This window comes from Morone saxatilis, unplaced genomic scaffold (genome assembly GCF_004916995.1).
Source record: "Morone saxatilis isolate NCDOM2014 unplaced genomic scaffold, NCSU_SB_2.0 Contig16, whole genome shotgun sequence".
In the NCBI taxonomy this organism is placed as follows: Eukaryota; Metazoa; Chordata; class Actinopteri; family Moronidae; genus Morone; species Morone saxatilis.
In genome coordinates this window covers 8,809,265-8,829,918 of record NW_023339718.1, presented here as the reverse complement: position 1 = coordinate 8,829,918, position 20,654 = coordinate 8,809,265, and the positions used below count along the sequence as shown (strand labels likewise).

Sequence of the window (20,654 nt, the reverse complement as noted above, 5' to 3'; positions counted from 1 at the left end):
TTTTTTTTTTTTTTTTACAGCATGAGGCTCTGCATTGTTGGAGGAGGCTGCAGAAATGAGTGAGCATCCATGGCGACAGATGACAGATGCCAGAGAGAGAGGAAGATGGATGAAGGAATGACAGCTACCTCTTAGACATACGATAAGGAGGAGATAGCAGGATGAGGAAGGTTTTGCCGTTGGACAGAAAGGGAGAGGAGTGTGACAGCTCCATGCTCCTGTGTTATAGCTTTAGCTATAGCTGTACTGACCCTGGTTGAGTTTACTCAGGCAGCCCGAGTTGCAGAGGGAGCGGACCGTCCCCGACTCCCAGCAGCTCCGGCCCTTCATCCCACTCTCTGCAGGCCTGATCCCACTCCACACTCCCTGAGACGCAACGCTGCCCTGGGCCACTACATAATCCCAGCGAGGGGGGGGCTGAGGAAACGACTTTCCCTGTTCAGCATTGCAGCGTGCGCACACATACATGCACACTCACACACAGTACACAGACAGGGGAGCGATGCAGGCGCTCCCTCCTGTAGTTCCTATCTCCTCTCTTGCATTGCTTCCCCTTCTTCCGGAAACGCACTCAGGATACACACATTCACAAAGCTCGGCACATTTACAATTCTCCTCCACATGCTTCTCTCAGTGCAGTGCAGATTGGAGAGGGAAGGAGGGAGGGAGGGAGAGAGTGAGTGAGTGAGTGAAGCAGAGAGGAGATAGGACTCGGCAGCCAGCAGTCATCTACACAACTAAGACCAGAATGCATTGCTTCCTCTCTGTCCCCCCCCTGTCCGCTGGTTTCGTAGCTTGACAGTAAAAAAGTCAGCTATTTCAGGAAAGCTAAATGGCAGTGATGGTATTAAGTAAAGGCTATGTTGTTTCAAAAATGTCACCACGAGGAGCTTATGTATGATGAATTTTCAGATTAAGTTACAACATATTAAGTGGTGCCACTAGACCAAGGTTAAAAGGTCAAATAAAATTCCTCCTATGTCAGAATATCTTTATATTGCTGAACCACCTCAAATCTGACCTCACGCAGCAGTCAGTGACACTGTACCAGTGCAGCACGATTCATACTGTAGTTTGTCCCTTGCTGCAATAATAACCCTCACTTTCTCCATTTTTCAAAGCAGGTGAAGGTTATCGTTTTAAAATTACTGTAAGTGTAAATATCATACTGCACTGTAACTCAAGGTCACCTTGACCACCTGAAGTAATTCTCCTCCCCTAGAGTTAAAGGCTATTTTTCTACCTGGACCTTATCTCTCTGAGTTTTGCGCCAAAGTGACTAATGGGGACAACACGATTTGAATGGAGAGGAGAGCTGCAGCCTTGTACTCACAAAACGAGCTGCAACATAGTCCTTTCCAACTGCACATCGTCAAAATACATCCATCAAAAGTGCTTGTTTTTGCCACTGACTGGTCTGTCTGAGAACCTAACCATACAGAGAAATTAAACCTTTTCTGTTCCTTTCGCTTGATCCGCTGTGTGTCTAACAAAGTCTCACTCAAGGAGAAGTCTCGTGAAATCTCAGGGGAGGTAAGGTGAGTGGTTGCAGGAAGTCAACAGTGGAAACGTGACTGAAGAGTGCTGGCTGGGAAGAGTTTGTTGTGTTGGAGGACAGAAAGCCTAGCTTAGTGTTACATTTTTTTTAAAGGTTTTACATTTTACAGTAAAAATCCTGTATATTCAGACTGAGAATAGCTACAACAACATCTAATTGTATGTCCAGCCAACCAATAAGCTCAAACTCTAGAAGTCCAAAATCTTTAACAGGTTATATTATAATTAATCTGGGCAAATAAAATATAACCAAAACTAAGAAATATCATGTATTGAGGTATAATACTTAAATCCTTTATGGTTTATGATCATTTCAGCTCTACCCAGAGCTCGTTGTAAGTGGTCTGTTTGTGTGTGTGTATGTGTGGCCATGGATCAAAGTGCCTAGCTTTGGTTTTAATTACCTCTTGTAATTAAATACTTAGCTTTGTAAACATGGTCTCGGGGGAATTTTTTTAATTACAGTAAGACCACTGCCATGATTCAGAGTACATACTCTTTAGGGTGTTATTGACAGTAATCTGTGTATTTTAGGACAGTCTACACTTTGGATTCACACATAAATGTGTGATTAGGCAAAGGAAGGCATTCTTTCCTAATAACAAATATATTTTTACACTGAAAATCCTACATGTATAAGTAATGCTATTAATATCACTGGATGATGGCTTCATAAAAAAAAACATAGCATGTGATTGTTGATGATGCAACGTCATTTCCTTCTTCCATGTGTAACAGCATGGATAGAATGTACAAGAACCACTGAGCAAATTAGGCCAACAGTGTACCGAGTCCCTCCCTTGATTAAAAACAGTGCTACAGCATCACATTAAACTTGTCTGCTGTAATATATGAGTTGCAGTGTTTCTGTGAAATGTCCAATGACAGCAAAAGCAGGTAACAGGGAAGGGCTGCTGTGGACTGTAAGTGAGGTAAGTGCTGACAGGGAAAGACTGTGTGACTGTAAATAAATAACATCCCCTAAATGTCCCGGGGCATGTTCGAAGGGGCGCTGAAGCATGAAACCTCAATTAATTTCATACTTGACCTTCATCATTTCTTTTCTTCAGTGCAGTTAAGTTTAACCATGCAAACAGAGCCAAAGCTGACTGGTGGAAACAGCAGACTTTGTGTGATGTATGTGCTCATGTTATCAACGCCCTTTAAAATACATCATCTTGTTGGGTGTATTTTTAGGTTGTTTAAACAGTCTCTTTTTTTTTTCATCAGTCTTAATGTAAAGCTCTTTGAGCTACCATTTTATAACTATATAAATAAAGTTATAAAATTATCTCTGGATTAAACTGATATAAATAAACTGTTGAAGGTATGTGAATATATGGGGGCTCAGTGGCCTGTTGATAGAACTGAAATATAATATATAAAAGTTAATATTTTATCAAGCTACTGTATTTGATTGTAGACTACTAAATAGCATAATTATTAAGTATGCACATAATTATACAGTATTTATATACATAGACAGTACTCTCAGGTACAAAGTCATATATATACAGAACATGTATATATAAATTACATCTAACACTACAAAATGATCAAATACTGCAACCTAATCTCCAAATATAGATAAATCCAGTCTATACAATATCATCTCCATGAGAGAGATTAAGTTTTTTAAAAAAGCTCTGGACTCTGGGGTGAAAAAGGTTGCTCCAAACACCACATGATATTCTTTTAAAACCCCAAAGTTAAGCAGAAATTTAACCCCACATTTCCCAGTTCATTTACTGGAGGAGAGACCAAACCATCTGAAAGACAAGCTGAAGAGAAAGAGGGCATTTAAAGAGCATGAGTTACAGTCTCATTAAGCCAATTACTGCATTAAGATCCTGGAACCCAAACACTCCTTACAGCCTGAATGCACAAGCATTGAGCTCATTAAAACCAGTACCAACAGCTCAGGTCAAGAAAACAAACTGTTTAATTGTGGGAGGGAAATAAATTTAAAAGGAAAATTACTTTTTTGAAGTCACATTCTGGGTTTGAGAGCATTTAAAACATTAGGCAGCGTCAATTCCAGCAGTAGTAGCTATATAAATGTTATTGATCCATGCCAAAAAAACACATTATGCTAGACACTGCACTCCCTCACTGTCACAGAGGCAACAGAAGACAACATACACGTAGGAACCAGAAAGACTAAAATCGACTGCAGTAAAATACAAGCCTGAAAGTGACGTCTCCTAATGGACTGGCGCTCCTCCTGTGGCGATAATAACCTGCTTATCCCAAAGAGGTGGAAGATCTTTAATTAACCACAAATGTAAGAGTTAACAGTAATTGCTTCCTGCGTCAGCCTGCACTGGTTCATAGTAGAGAAACCATGCATCAACTTGATGATTTAGTAATCACAAACAGACAAAACACTTCATATCAATGCTGCACGCAGCAGAGTGAAATTACAGCTGACTCTCTATACACTGGGGCAATGAATCATCCAGCCCTGCGTGCACTTAGTCATCACTAACAAATAAAGTCCGGGTAGCATCTTTGCATGGCAGCTGTTAGTGTTGGCACCTTAAGTATCTCTGCGAGTTGTGCCTTTAAAATTTTTATCAGAAAAAAACTCCCTGCACATGTCTTGTGGAAGCATGTGGAAGTAATGGTATTTAATAAAATAAAAATATTCATATGCAAATACAGATGCTTCAAAATCAGTTAATCTACTCCATAAATGATAAAGTATGCCATCACAAGTGTATTTCACCAGCACTGCAGGTGTGAATGTAGACCACAAACTATAAAGTGGTTCCAAATAATTTAATAAATGCCCTGCGCTGTGTTTGTCAGGTGAGTTACTCCATTGGTAGACTCATGTATTCCTTCTTCACTGACACTGATCCATCCTGTCAGTGCTGCACCTCTCATCACCGCAACCTCAGCCAGTTGCCTTCACAACTTTACCTGCTCCCTCCATCTTGGTGGTTTTGATATGTGACTGTAACCTCATATAACGTCATATTCCTGTGGAATTTCACAAAACCATTACAAATTAATTAGTGGCTGCACGTCGTCCAGACCACGAACCAGCAAAGTCCCAAACCACAGGGATCCCTCCACGGTGCTTCAAGGATGGGTCCTGGTGTTTGTGAAAAGTTGAACCTCCAAAAAATATTAAATTGTGTGTCTTATTTGCCAAAAGTTCTCTTGAACACTGTTCAATTATCACAGCTGAGAATCAAAATGATTTCAGATAAACCTAAAATGAGCAGCCATGTTTGTTTTTGAGAGCATAACTCTTCCTACAGAAACACCAACTGTTGTTGTTGCTGTTGTTGTTTAGAGGAACAGCAGAAAGACACCACCTCCTTGAGTGTTTATACAACACTCTTCAGGGATCTCAGTGACGGTAAACTGTTGGAGGTTCAAGTTGTTGTAATACATAACTGAGGTACATTGTAATGTATACCTTATTACAGCAACAGTTGCAGTTAGGTATGCACTGTAGGTCCATGTTGCTGTAATGTATGCGTGTCATTACATAGATCAGATCACTTGACTATACACTCCTATAGAAACTGTTATCCTATTGGTTCAGATACAAGCAGCCTTGACAGTAAATGTCTTAAATATAAACTAAAAAAGTACAATTGTTTGTTTGTTTGTTTGTTTGTTTGTTTGTTTAGTGTTTTAACCATCTAGAGCTAAAAACATTAAATGTACAATTGTGGCAAATCATAAAATGGTATTTTTTTCATATATAATATTTGACTAATATTCTAATTCATTCATAAACATGCCTCACATCACCTTCCTCACCCACCAGACTCTCCATCACTCCTACGTACATTCTCTATCATCAAGTCAAACATGTCACTAACTCCAGTGGCATTCCTGAACTAACCAGTCCATAATGGCCCACAATAACAATGTTTTATACAAATTGCCCAATTATGGACAATGAAAAGATACAGACAATGTCAGCAGCTATGTAGACAAAGGCCATGACCGATGCTGCCTGACGCAGGCTGACTCTCTGCTCTTTCCTACACAAAAGGCAAAAACAAGAACTACATGAAAGGAAATAACGGTGTAAAGGCAATTGATAGCCCAGACATAAAATAATTACAAAACATGTTTTCCTTTTACCTCTCTTGTCTGATTTACAATAATCTTCTTCATCAGTTAGAGAGTATGTAAGTCACAGACAACTCTGTTACAATGGGAGCAAAAACAAAAATGAAGCCATTGAATCTCACAACGTGCACCAATACTGTAGCTCTGAATGTTAAGCTCAACTATTTCGTCATCATGTTTACTGTGTTGAACCAAGAGCTTGGCTGAAAGAAACACTTAATGAAAGAAATTATTTTTGTTTACGGAAAGCTTAGACTAATTTTTGTCCACAGAGAACGGAGCTTCCAACAGTGGTGGTCTTTCCACAACAACAGAACATATACAGGCCACTGTGGCAGATTGCAGTGCTGTGGGAAAAACACTCTTGGCCGACTTTGGGGAAAAGAACAGAAGTTGGCACAAAGAGCTACACCTGAGCAGTGAAAAGAGGTGTCACAACACCAAAATCCACTAAGAGGATAAAAAAAAGTAGGAAAATGGAAAACCAGAAGACTGAACCTCTATTGTGCTAGTTGACTGCATTGCACAACATTTATATTTCAATGACCGGCCTGTATCCGCATTTTCTGTTACTCAACTTCTCCTCGCTGCTGATAAAGCAGAAAAGCTACTGAGTGAACGACGGAGAGAAAATGTGGGTGTCGACTGGGACACAATGTGAGCTTAATGAATTCAGGTTTCATGCAGCATAAAGCCGGTCATTGGACACACTTGAGCCGTACAGAGCAGACCAATCCCAGGACAACAAAGGGCAGCACAAGAATACCAGTAATGTAGTGTGGCTTGTGTAACAATGTAATACTGAAGCCAGCCAGTCTGACAATGGATAATTCATAGATCCATTAAACGGAGTTAATAGTTACACCCAGTGAGAGACAGGTAGAAGCACAATATTCCAGCCTGATTATCTAGATTAATAGATTCCCACACAAATATCACGTGAAGACACACACACTGTGTCTCTTTATACACACATGCAGAACATAATCAAGCACAATGTAAAAGAGAATTATCACAATATTCTCTTCCCAAACGTGTGGACTCTCTTAAAAAGATAATTCAAGGTATTTACAACTACATTCTCCTAGTTTTGACTAAATCTAATAAAAAAAGAGTAATAAAATAATAAAACTAAATCATGTGCCAAAATAAAAACTTACAGGACTTGTGTTGTGTGTCTTGTACAATTTGATTTGTGCAAAGGTGGGAAGTAATGAAGTACAAATACTTCAACCCCATTTGAAGTTTCGGTTAACTTCACAAATAAACAGCTGGTGTCCTTAAGATAACTTTTTACTTTTATATAAAGTATCTGTGCTACTACTAGAGAAAATAATGTGTGTACTTTCGCCACCTCTGAATTTTGTTTTTACTGTACGTTTTAACGTCCAAATATATTTGAATTTGAGTAACATTCAAAGTTGGCAGTAAAATGCTGGTTGATTGCTCTTTCAAAGAGAATGGGGTCTGTGGTGAAAACCTCCAGCATTATCTCTGAAACCACTTCTTCAGCATAATAGCAGGAAGAGGGTTTTCTAACATGCAGAAAACCAACACATGTGCTGCTTTGGGATTTAACCTCAGCAGAAGACCCAGTGCGGTGTGTGTTCTTAGCCAAGAAAGCTGTCTTTCATGTCTTAACATGATAAGATAATAGGGAAGTGCCATCCTTATTCTGTCCATACAGCACTCCATTCAACATATGCTCAAAAAAAGGCACTGTTTTCCCTGTGTGGTTTCAAAATATGACAGAGGAAGACAAAAATAAAGAGTGAGGAGGTGAAAATTTAGATGTAGGAGGGAAAATGCCAAGCAGCTTTTTGATTAGTTCCAGTTGTTTAAAACCAGTGGGAGAGGAAGCAGGTGGCATGTAACTCAAGAAAAAAATCAAGATCGACGTGTCGGCACGGCCAACAGTGGCGGGTGGGACATGCACTTTATGGAAGGAGGGAGTGTGAGTTCAGAAAGGTCAAATCCATTATGAGACAGCAAAGGTGTGATCTCACAGGGACACTTTGATGTTACATTCACAACAGATTTAAGAGACAGAAAGGGGAGAAACAAGTTAAACATTGCTGAAAAACATGAGAAAGACAGAAAAGCACCCAGAGGAGGTTTTTTGGCCAAGGGGGGGGTGGGGGGCTGGGTTGTGATCTCTGTGAAGAGCTTGGCTTCATCTGGTAGTGATGTTTGTTATGTTACAAGGCTGAATGTGATCTCTTTGTCTCCATCTCCCTCGTCTTTGGGGACTAAGTTGATCTAGCAAATCGACCTGTGCCGGCACACGCTTTTACATCCAAGGCAAACAAGGACAACCGATTTCGTAACATCCTTTCACGAACACAGGAAGTCGTGCAGGTGATAAAATACAGCACTTGGCTTAATACAGGAGATGTGAAACTGTGACAGTCTGTGACTTTATTAGTAAATCATTAAAATCATCTTGTGAGTCCTGAATTTACTGATGCATTAATTTCCTAGGAAAGATTCAACTGTTACTGTATATATTTTCTGTCTCAATTTATTGCCATGTAGACTGGTGTAATAAAACACGACATACACTCAGTCCTACAACATGAGTCTCCTGCCCTGCCCAGAAAGATTTATCCCTTTCACAATGGGGAAAATGTATACAAAAGTAATTCTTTATCAATGTATTCAATTCACTGTCAATGGATCAACATTTTTACAATTTACTTACTTCTTTAATAAGTCTAATAATTCTAATTTAATAATGTTTTCCAGTTTAAAAGCGATGTTTTTCTCCTGAATGAGCTCTAATCATTTCTGGGACAGATCTACTGCACACAGCCTCTGTCTAAAAATGAAAATGACATATCTTTGACTTATCCACCACAAATCGATTAATATTCACCAATACAGTGTAATAAAAGCTGCATCATTTCAACACAGCTGCATCTGAACATCTTAACCACATACTCACATGTGCACTCAAACACGCACACACCTATTCCTGAGCACAACGTAAATGGAAGAAAGGCTGCATACTTACAGGAGATGAACTGTGCCTTGTCCCGTTTCTATTTTTTGCCCCCCCCCCCGAGACTTTGCAGGACAATAGCAATGTTTTAAGCAAGAGAAACCAGCGAAGGGAAAGCAGAGGGTCATTCCATTCAGGACTAAACCCCGCTGCATGAAAAGCAGAGTAAATGGCTTACAGAGAGAAAGAGGAGGGGAGAGAGAAAGAGAAAGAGGGAGGGGGTGGGAAACCAGACAGGGAGTGAGAGGGTGACTGGAAGAGAGAGGAAGAGCGAGTGTCAGAGCGAATGGAGGGGGAAAAAAACTAGGGAGACAGTCGGGACCAAGAGATAGAGAGACAAAGGAGGGGTGGGAAAAAAGAAAAGACAAATGGAGCTTGTTTATGGAGGAAGTCCTAATCTGTCTTCACATCATCCTCTTTGATATTTGTTTCAGGACCATGGACAGAGCACTACCTTTTACTGTAAAAAGGGAAGATGTGAAATAAGAGTATAAGAGATAGTATAAGATACAGGAAAAGAATAAGAGACAAATAACACAGCCAAGAGGATAAATGTAAATATCTAACTATCAGTTTACTCACACACACCAAAGTAACCAGAGTCAGTTTAATTGAAACGTCATCCAAGGACTGTGAGATTGACTTACTGATCAAATGCTCATGCAGATCAATGAACTGTTGCTGGAGAACTCAAGATACACATCAGCTTGCATGATGGGAACATCAGGGTCAGGTGCAGGAAGACAGCCTCTGCTATGGATCTGTAGCTGCTCCTGTTACTCTCCTGCCTACCTCAGCTGTATCTGTCTGAACTCAGCTAAAATCACTAATTGGATGATTGGATGTTTCCAGCATAGATGAACACAATTCTTTCTTCCACTAAACCTTTCCAGTGTGCACTAAAATTGACCATCTAAGCACCAAAGTTGTTGTGTTCAATTTTAAAATAGGTACCACCACTGGAACAAGTGATTCAACGGACTGTGATTCCACTTTTACGAGCATCGGCAGAAACAGAACAGAGGAACCCATAAGAGGGGCTGTGTTGAAGTGAGGGGAAACACTGCCACCTGCTGAATGTACTGCATCTAAAAGCAGTAGCTTCAGTAAACTGTTACAAATCCAATCTAAGGTTAAATTAGAACAAGATGCACTCAAGGATGGACAGGCAATCTACAAGAGAAGGCTTATAAATGGAAACGGCGTCAGTTGTGACACCAGTACTAATGAAAAATTCAACTGATTGGGGGTTCAGGTCAGTTAGACAAAGAAAAGAATCTCATGGCTCCCAGAGACAGAGACACTTGAGATTTGAGACAGGAGTCTTACAGTGTATTATTGGATTCAAGAAAGAAAAAAAAAGATAAAAGCACAATCAGAGATGGTAATGAAACAAGTCACGTCAAGGATATCAAGTTATAACTTTGGTCTCTATCTACACACATGATGTGCCCAGGGTTTACACTGTGCTCTCCTGAGGAGATCATTAGGGGCTCTTTGTTCCACTGACAGAGAGGGGAAGGCAGATTAATGAATGTAGACACACTGCCACTGATCCGTGTTTGTCTAACACCACAGCCAAAGACTTAAGATCCTCTAAAAGAGCCTGATTTATAAATTATCTATGAATTAATTTGTGATAAGCACTGACAACATATAGTCAACTCTCAGCAGCAACAGCAATAACTAAAATAAATACTTCATTTTCTGGAGACAGACTCACACAATGTCTCTTTTCTCACATTCTCTTAAATCCTCCTCCCACAGATAGATTAACTGTGAAAGGAAATGTTTGAAAAACACGAAGACACACACGTATTCTTTCTCAATGCTTTAAAGGGATCAAAGCTTAAACAAAGTACAAACAAATTACCGCTTCATAAAATCAAAGTCTAATGCATGGCAGGCAATTAAAGCACTAATTCAATAACGACTAGACATTTAAAGTTTTGTATAGTATGTAGTGCACACAAGTGTGTAGCAAACAGTTTAAGAGGTTCTGAGTGTTAAAATCTACAACATGAAATGAACAGTGAACCTGGTGTGATGAATGGCATCAGATTCACTTGACTTAGATACACATGAGCAGGTGTCTTTGTATGATTTCATACATTCAAATGTCAACAGTTTGCTAAGAAGAGTGGGATGAAAAAGAAACTGTTGTGTCAGTGGCTTAAAGGTTATCTGCCCAGAAGCCTTTGATAATTGTTTCATTTTCATAACATCAGCTTGTAATTGCTATCGTATCACATTCGGTCTGAGAACAAGTTGCCTGACATCAAAACGGTATCAGGAAAGGCAGCTGTTCACTGCATTTCAAACAGATACTTATGCTTTTCTTTAAAAAAAAAGGTATTTCTAGCCAATTCCCACATTGTGTCACGTTTAACCGATTCACTGGATCGTGGGTTGGGTCCAGGAGGGAACACTGGTATAAATTAAACATTGGAGGTGTGTCTATTGAGGCTACTCTGTGCCTGATTGAAGGTTTAGGTAGACAAAGCAAGCACTGAATTCAGAGGGGACAGTACATAAGAAAGGACATCAGCATCCCATAGTATACTGTAGAAAATATGCATACACACATAAATGACAAAATCAGACACACACACATCAAATATGTGGGTAGTTCAATAGCCTAACCTTTTCAAAATATAAATATACCAACATTCCTCTCCCGATTGGAAATGGTGAGCTAAAAAGCACTCACAGTCTCCCCCAGTCTATATTTGGTGATCTGACTTTCAAATGGAGGCCAGAGAAATATATAGCCTGTCTCAGTCTCTGTAGACCCTGTCTGCAAAAGACTGGGGCAGGGAGGCCAGGGTGAAATGTGAAGAAAAACGGTCTTCCCAGGCTTTTCCCACAGCCTTTGACCAGCAACACTTAATACAACCATACAAGAATAAGTCCCTTTGAAAAGAAGAGTGTTCTGTTGTCAAGAGGAGGCTGAATGGAAGCCTGGTTTTGTCAGTACCATTAACATACTCGTACTTGTTTTCCAACTTGACTGAGCAGACGGCGCTGCCCTCTCCTGGCTCACACTGGAATCCAAATGACATTAAAGAGGAAGGGCGTGAGCTGAAACGCCAGCTGTGCTGAATATGAAATGCCAGGGGACACTAGAAAATCAAATATATCCAAATATCTAGGCTGGCCTGAGGATCATGCTGAACCTGCTGGACCAGTCCTGAACACACTTTTGACCCTGCAGGGATCTTAGTTACTGAACTAACAAAGTCAAATACAAGATAAACACACTAACTGTTTGCTCAGTACCGTATCAGCCCAACCCTTATTTAACAAGGTTAAATCTTTATTTAACAAGGTTAAATAAGACTAATATCTTGCATCAGTACCTCACGCTAAGCTACAGCTCGCACAGACCATAAAAAGCAGGCCATGCAGCTTACATTTCCCATATAAGTAGCTGCTTGCTCCAGCCGCTCTTACCAGACTGATCGTTCATCATGCGGATGGCTTTAGCTTTGGCCAACTCCAGCGCGGTGACCCATCTCTGTCGCTCCACCTCCGTGCTAGCCTTCAGGTGGTACGTGCGGCCGCCGCTGCTCAGAACAATGTTGCAGGCGTCCTCTGTGTCGATGTGCGCCGTGGCCAGGTTGATTGTTCCACGACACGTATGGGCCATCTCTGCCTGCGTCCTGCAACAAAACAGCAGGCAGAAAGAGAGACGGACAGGGAGAGAGGAAGACAAGCAGAGACAAGTGCTGAAGACACTGCTTTGACCTCATTTGTCACAGAGTATTGCAGGTAGGATAGTACAATAGACATTCATCTGGCCAATAAGCACAAGCAGGCAGGCAAGAGGGGGCATGACAAATGCTACAGATTATATAAGGATTCATTTTAAAGCTTCTCCAGTGCAGTCATCCATTCATGAGACTTGCATTAGCTAATGTTAAACAAATGGTACAGTCTGAACTTCAAATTCACTCAGCGTGACCTGCCTGCCCTGCTGTGAGTGTGTTGAATTGTGGGTATTCTGTGTAGCCTCCACGAAGACCAACTGTTGCACATTCAGTGGGCCACAGTAGTCTAGATAACAAGGCCATTGTCTGGCTCCAAGCCTCTGTAGTGAACAAAACCAAACAATGAATAACAGCGTGAACAAAGAGAGAACTGAGTGTGAGAGGTGGGAAACAGAGAGAGAGAGAGAGATAGCAGGGGGGAGAGCCAAAGTCGCAGAGCAAGAGATTAGAACAAAGAGCAAGGGCAAGAGTCTTGCATGTATACGCACTGTGCAAGTCTTAGCCACATGTACAGACTGTATGTTTCTAAAAACAATGTCTGCGTGGCCTGACAGTGTACACAACTGTAGCAGTAATGTTTATATCGTTGTACCACATCCAAAACAAAAGAGGAAGCGGCATATTTATGAGAATGTTACTCTATGTCATGACTATTTAAATAAGGTTCTCTCTGAACAGAGTTACTACAACTAATATGGTTAACTAAAAGCAAAAAACTCAAGAGACAAGACATTGCATTTACAGCGCTGTGGTGAAGAGCTGGCTGGCTCCCTGTCACTCTGACACCATTAGACAAGATAAGCTGCAGGGATGGACCATCATGGCCCTCAGAGAGCTGAGTGTATGCAGGTCTTCACTGCAGCCACGGACAGCTGATTTTGCTGATTAACACCCTCGACCAGAGAACAGCAACTAATCAGCCAAATCACATGCTGTGGCGTTTGTTTAAACAAACATATCCTCAGCCATTTGTGTCACATGATTGCCCATCCATACTCTTGGAAACAGCCACTTTGAAGCATGCAGGCATGCGATCATGTGGATGCGTCTATATTTGTCTGTGGGTGCTAACATCCATCCATTCATCCTCAGCGAGCCCTCACTGCCACCAGCAGCTGCTGCTCAACAACTGAGCTCTACAGCAGCTCCAGTCTCAGTCAACACTGACAAGGTGGCTGCCGCCTTATTAAGTCAGAGGTTGAAGTGTATTTAGAAGTTCTACCAGGCAGTGATTTCCCCTCACACTGCTTCTACTGGCTGAAGTCAAGTCTTGTTATAATGCCAATCCAGAACAAGCGCTTCAGTGTACTGCTCCTCTGCCGGCGCTCTCTGCACATCAGTTGTGCAGACAAGACCGCACTGGGGCCATGCGAAGCCGTGCGGAGGGTGGGCGGGGATCCTGAACAGCCCCGTTTCCAGCCGAGCCCGGCCGAGCTCAGCTGCGGAGTCCTGGCTGTAAGTGGGTCAACAAACTGAATGTGCTGTTGGTGAGTAAGATGAGATCCCTGCTGATGGCTTCTGCCCTGTGGGGAAGAGAGGCCATGCACAGGCCATGAAATTATACACTCAAGGAAACTACAAAAAGCTGGGAAAGAGAGATAAAGACTAGGGGGGGGGGCATTAATGCACTAGTAGGGGAGGGGGCAAAAGTGAGTGGGGGCAGCTGAGGGCAATGACAGAGGGTCCTGCATGTTGCGGTGAGCCAGAGAAGGCTGTGTGCTTTACCTGTCGGTCCCCTGCGCACACATCCGCATAAAACACAAATCCACCGATCTGGAGCATGTAATGACAGAATAAAAACGAGTGAACAACACAGAACAAACGGCCATAAGCATGTGGAGGCATACACAGACAGGACACAGTACCCAGAGCGTGAGAATGTAGAGAGGTTTTGTTGTGGCTGAGGGCTGAAATATCACAAGACATGGAGGGAGAGAGCGCCGGAGAAACGCTGGTAGAAAGGAAACATAAGAAAACCAAAGCAATGATACTGAAACATGGACAGCATGACATGACCTGCTGAAAGCCTGAAACAATGGTGAGGAGGGTGAGACTGCCTGCTCTCTCCTTTACAAAAAAAAAAAAACACAAAGACCACCCGGACAGGCTTTGACACACACACACACACACACACACACACACCGTAGCCAAGTGCTGAGACAGACGAAGAGCCCATTAACAAGATTAGATCACAACATCCACATCTCTTGCTCCAGTCACTCTGCTGATGTTGCCAGGCTAGGAAACGGGGTTCAGGCCAGCCTCCGGCCTCCAGCTGGGCCCACGGTTGGCTGGCTCACCGCTCTCCCGCCACGCCTCCCTGCACCCCGGAGCTCATCTGTGCCAGCAGTAACACCATAACCCGACTCTCCAAAAGGGACACGACTGGTGCCGAACCCCAACTGAGCACTTAAATTGATGCTATCTAGTTACTCTCCTGCAGCTGAGAAGGAAACGTGGCGGGCCTACTTTACCATGAAAGACAAGGCCGGATTCACTGATACGGCAGCTCCAATAGCACTCACAGCCTTAATGCCCTGTAATCTTCCCTAAAGCACCCAGCCAGATTTACTTCAAGAGGTGAGTGAGTAGTGCTGAGACTATTAAAACTGGGAGGAAAAGTCAATTAAGAAATTAAAATTGAAAGGCTGTTCAGTGAGAGAGGAAGGACAAAGATCTTGTCACATGTTCCCGGTGAGAATGGCGCAATGAGGCTCTTTCTGTGATATAAACTTAAAAACACGAGACATAAGGCTGACGTGGGATAAAAGACAGCCGGCCTTGCAGAGTCAGAGCCAAAAGTAATCAATAACAAGTGCAACGCTGAATCTCTATAAAACTCATTACAGTTTAACAGGCACAAGTGCTGAGTGTGTCAGTCCATCCACAGAGCCGAAGCATTGATCATGGTCCTCTGCTGCCCTTTGGCTTTTCAGCAACAAGTAATAGAAGAAAGCCTCTGCAGGCCTTGGGGATAAAAGTGATCCCTCAGGTTATTAGCTAGACTGTCTAGGCAGTCGGTCACTATTGATTTAAATATAAACTGACCTTTTACAAAGGGCAAACAAATACAACAACAAAATCAAACAACTGATCAATGCATCTTGGGCTCCATCTGACGTGACGGGAGTCGCTCGGACTTTAAAGTGCATCCTCTTATGATAATCCATTGTGAAACGTCCATCCATCAAATCATATCATACACTTATCCAAAGTGACGTCATTAAATCCCTAAAAAGGGGGGCTACATGTTCATAGACAAGAAAATACTGATATTATTTGTGTCAGAGCAGCAACCGTGAACTGAAGTGCTATTAAAATAATGTGTATTCTGTGTGTTCGTCTCATAATTGTAGGACGAGAACAAAAAGGTTGGGCAGGAAGTGTACGTCTGAGATGCAACAGAATTATCACTTGACGTACACTGGGGAAACTTTAATTAACATGCTGTCACATTTGTCAGACTGTTTCCCTTTTACTTCACTCACAATAGAAGTGCAGACAGTCGGCCAGTGAAGGCACAGACAGACGCGCACAAAGCCTGAAGTCAGACACACACAATGTGCTCTGCCAGGAAGACATCAGCGGAGGGGACAGCTCGTGCGGTTCACTGCCTCTGCGCTCAGATGTCGACGGGCTACCTTTACTTCAGGGAGAGCAGTCACCTTACAACATAATGGACTATTAATAGAGGGTAGAGGCAACAGGCATCTTTCCTTTCACCCCGAGCTGAGGGCAGAGAAGGGCTCTGGCTACCGAACCTCTGTGTCAAATAACAGCACTGACAACAAAAGACAATCTTGGGAAAGTGTGGCACTAGGATGTAAGACTGTAGCGTGGGATGAAATGGGCTCCAGATGTGGGGTTTGATGAGATTTGCCTGCAAGCACAACCAGCAATGATTGCGTTTATGACTGTTGGAGCTGAAAGGAAGCATAGGAAGCATCAAACCCCCGACACTGACAATCATTCACTCTGCAGAAGAGCCTTTAAACAAGCCAGTGAATCCTTTCCCGCTGTGTAGGCCATTCTGCACTCTAACCTCTCAGCAAAAGATGGCATTTGAAAAGACAATTATCCTCGAGGGATCAGCTTCGTGTCACATTAATTATTCTTATTACTGCAAGCAATTAGAGTTTGCATTAACACGTTTAAGCCAGAAGTTAGAAGGTTTTAAAAAAAAAACAACTGATATTTGATTTGTGAAGGCATTTAAACTTGCAGTCACAGCTTCGACTAATAGTACTGTTAGCAGAGGAAGGTGAACTCCAGCGGGTGCGCGTTCAACCATTTAATTAGGAAAACTGGGTCAGACGGGGTGAACAACTGTTGCAACAAATACTCCGTCTCTCCTTTGATGTGGACGGTGCACATGCACAGGTGGCTCCTGGTGAGGCGGCGTTAATTGCTTCATGTCCATGTCATAGTGCAAACGGTCCAAATGTTGGGTCGACTCATGAATTGGTGTTCTTGGCAATAGGGACACTTTTAATATTACGTTTAAATATTGGTCAAATAAAACTTCTTAATACACCAAAGGCACTGTGACCTAGAAGGCGATGCAATGTCGATAAAAGAAGAGATGAGCTGGTTCAACATGCAAGAGCCAAGCAATGAAAGCGGTGAGAAGTATCAAGCTCTTGTGTGCAAATAATCACAACTCAAATCCTTTTATAGGGTTTCTTTTTTGGAGCTTTCAACCACATCCCGCAATCTTTTTAAGGGAATAAAGCTGCGGAAATGTTCGAAAGTGGACGATAAGAGTTGATATACTTTGTCACACATAATGTTCCTGAGGTCAAGACTGAACTTCCTCAGACTAGACCATGTGACTTGTGTGATTTTCCCCCTGCTAGTAAGGTTGTATGGACATTAGACTGATGACAAAGCTGTTCTTGTTGAGTGAGTCAATCAACAATAATACTCTTTATGTACTTCATGCTGATCTCAAGTTATTCAAGTTGCTCTTAAGACCTAGTAAAGTCCTCTCTCTCTCTCTCTCTCTCTCTCTCTCTCTCTCTTTCTGTGTGTCTCTCTCTCACACACTCTTCTGTGTGTTAAAGCAAACAGGATGTGTTAGTTAAAGAATAACTAACACACACACACCTGTGGAAACCTGACTCCCTGGCGAGACGCACCTGAGCCACAGGTGTTGAGGCTATCGTTAGCTCCCGGCTAGAAACTGCGTGATGGGAGTGAAGGCAGAGTGATGATGATAGGCGACCATCTCTGGTTACAGTGATCCCACTGAAGGAGGGGGGGCTCGGCATCGTCAGCCAATGCAATGAGTGAATTAACATCATAGGGAATAGAGAAGTTATAAAAGCAGTCCCACTTGACACACAGAGAGATAGTTAGGAGGTTTAAAGAGCAGCTGTGGTATCAGTGAGGAGGCTAGCGGGATAGCTTAGTGTGCTAGCGGACGTCGGTGTCCACTGTAGCCACATTTCTGTCACTTTACTGACTTAAAAACACTGCTGCTGCCGCGTGTGTGTCTGTGTCGGACCCTCTTTTGCACGACACACAGTCAGCCAAAGTGCGTTTTTTTGTTGTTTTGTTTTGTTTTTCTGTCGCTGTCAGCTTGAAGTAAACAGACAGCTGACTCTGCCCATTTGACAGCTAGCTCATTAGCCCGCTGCTCCCCAGCTGTAGTGATGTGCTGACACAGAAACACTCTGCTGGACTAAATGTGCTGTTTGTTTTATTTTACAGAGAAATATCTGCGTCTGCAAAAAAAAATAATAATAATAATAATTACCTGTAATATGAAAGCAGGCCATTGCTGAGCACAAACCACCGCCGCTGGTACCCCTTCAGGTAGTTGGTCCATTTAAAGAGCCAGCCTTTGTAGGTGTCCGACCCTGGTGCCGGGGCCGCGGCAGAGGCGGACGCCGAGCCCTTCCCCTGCTCGCTCATCCTCCGCTCCGCCGCACGCCGAGGAAGGCTGCAGGATAAACCGGGGACAGCGGGGACAGGGACACCACCCCACCGGGTCTACCTGAGCGAGGACGTCGGCACTGACGAGGGAGCTCGACAGTGTGGGGAGGGGGAGGAGAGAAGGAGGGTCCGGTCCAGGGCGAGAGAGACCACCGTGAACCCTCTTTCACATGACGCCAGGAAGGACGAGAAGTGATGCCGAGACACTTTGCTGATGCAGACTGCAGAGGATTCAGAGCACAGAGCTGGACCGGATAGAAAGGATATTCCTTACATGGCCTCCGTTATCATCTGATAGGGCTGTCACCAAAACAACACGGATTTCCATGGCGACAGTGCCAAACAGTCCATGGCAGCAACCTCAGGAGGGAGCGGCGGCCAACCTGGCCATTCATGAAGTGTGGACCTGAATGGAAATGGCCGCTCTATGAACTACAGTCTATGATTGAGACCTGCACCACGTGATGTTGTTATTTAAACATTCCTAAACATTTGACATGCGGGTTTGGATGCTGATCTCAGACCTGATACTGAGTGGACGGATGTAAGGGTAGCCTGTAATAGTATATGCAACAGATGCACAGACATGAATACACAGAGGGGGGTAATGACAAGCATCTGGCACCTTTTCACAATGGTTGATGAGCTCAAATTCTCCAGAGCCCCTACCTGCTGATTGACCTTGGGTACAATCCTGCATCATTATCTTAAAAATCACATCTTGTGGAGGATCTTCTGTGTCAAAATTAGTTAATAAATGCATTATTATAGGTTATATATTGCTGGTATGGAGCATGTTCACACATACAATTGTGTTTAATTAAAATAACATCAAACTGACTGTACTTAATCAGGAATTTGGAAGTGACAGGGTACATGCATAATGCAGTAAGCCGCAGATTAATGGGGGTACGGGGATCAATAATGGCCCAACAACAAACTCTTGCCCCCGGGCACCATGACAAGTTAATGTGTCACAGAGAAAATATCCAAAAACATCATCATGCAGCACAGTACCATGGACAGTTACTCATTTAATTACTCAATTAAACTAAAGTTATTAATTTGTTGATATATTGACTGTTGTCATTATCCCACTGCCACCTTGAATGACAGTAGGTTATTATGACACTGGGGTGAGCACCAGACGATCATCTAGGTTTGTCGAATACAATCAAATCCACATTTTAAGCAAAAGTCAATAACTTGAAAGGACTCAGCGTCTGATGCCTGATCTGTTTACTACCTCTGATTTGACTCCTGATAACATCTCTTTACCACAAGGTGGCAATGTTGTCAAAATGATCTGAATGTGGTGTTTAATGTCGCACAGCATTGAAAAGTGACAAGACTAAAGTTTGCTGTTCTCAAATGCATTTAATAATTCATCATGTGTCCAAAAAAAAAAAAGAATTACTCACAGTACTAACACATTAAAAATAAATACAAGTAACGTTTCTGATAAAAAACTGTAGCCCTTTTTATTTGGAAACGCGCAGCAGACAAACCGATGAGAACTCATGCTACACACAGTTGCTTTCTAGTGTATCTCTGCTACATATTTCTTTTTTTTTTACTATAAAAAAAAAGACTACACACAGCCATCTGCCCTGATTGAAGGGTTCAACACTACATCTTGGAGAGAATCATGAGCTTGTGCTCTCACATGCCAGTGAAAAACGACCACATTCACTCCACTCAGCTGCTCATTACAATGTCAGAAAAAAACATGTATTACAAAAATTAAACACAATATCAAATTTAAACATCAGTGCAATTAAAACCCTGACCCGTTGGCTCTACCAACAAAAGCATGCATGTCAATTACCCATGAATCACTCTTATATACAATAGGTCTGCTTACTTTCAGTGCAGCCATGTTCACAAACTACCTAGCTAGGCCTAATCAAATGAAAAAGCAACTGTTAATTTCACAACATTACCAATTAGATACTATTCAGATACTGATATGAAAGCTTTATTAAGGTTCCCTGTGTGCACTCATGGGGTGTTTTGTGGAAGTCGTTGAGCTCTGCTTCGTTATTTATGCAGGATATCTGAGTGCAAGTTGATTACATCTATTGTATGTGAGGCTTTTTTTAATATAATATGATGATAGATAGGTCAGTCAGGACATCCCTGTGGGATTTTATTGCTCCTTCCTAATCCAACGCTTCAACATCTGTCTCTTATCTTTTTGTGTCTGTCCCTTGTTTGCCTGAATGTCAGCTATCAAACCTGCCTCTCTCTGTCTCCCTCACTCTCTCTCTCTTTCACACACACACACACAC

The 20,654-nt window shown here is 42.4% G+C and overlaps 1 protein-coding gene across 2 annotated transcripts in view; it reads right to left on the bottom strand.

The window, feature by feature from the left end:
* si:ch211-106a19.1 (uncharacterized protein LOC561797 homolog) overlaps positions 1 to 18,652 on the bottom strand; it is a 47,942-nt gene extending 29,290 nt beyond the window's left edge. Inside the window, exons 1-2 of one of the 2 annotated variants that reach the window (XM_035657681.1) lie at positions 18,185 to 18,652; positions 12,110 to 12,318 (exon numbers count right to left, since the gene is read on the bottom strand). In XM_035657681.1, coding sequence (XP_035513574.1) covers positions 12,110 to 12,318; positions 18,185 to 18,342 — 367 coding nt within the window. In that variant the 5' untranslated portion in view covers positions 18,343 to 18,652. The remainder of the gene's footprint in view (positions 1 to 12,109; positions 12,319 to 18,184) is intronic. The other variant, XM_035657682.1, reaches the window with a different exon arrangement.
* Between the last annotated feature and the right edge of the window lie 2,002 nt (positions 18,653 to 20,654).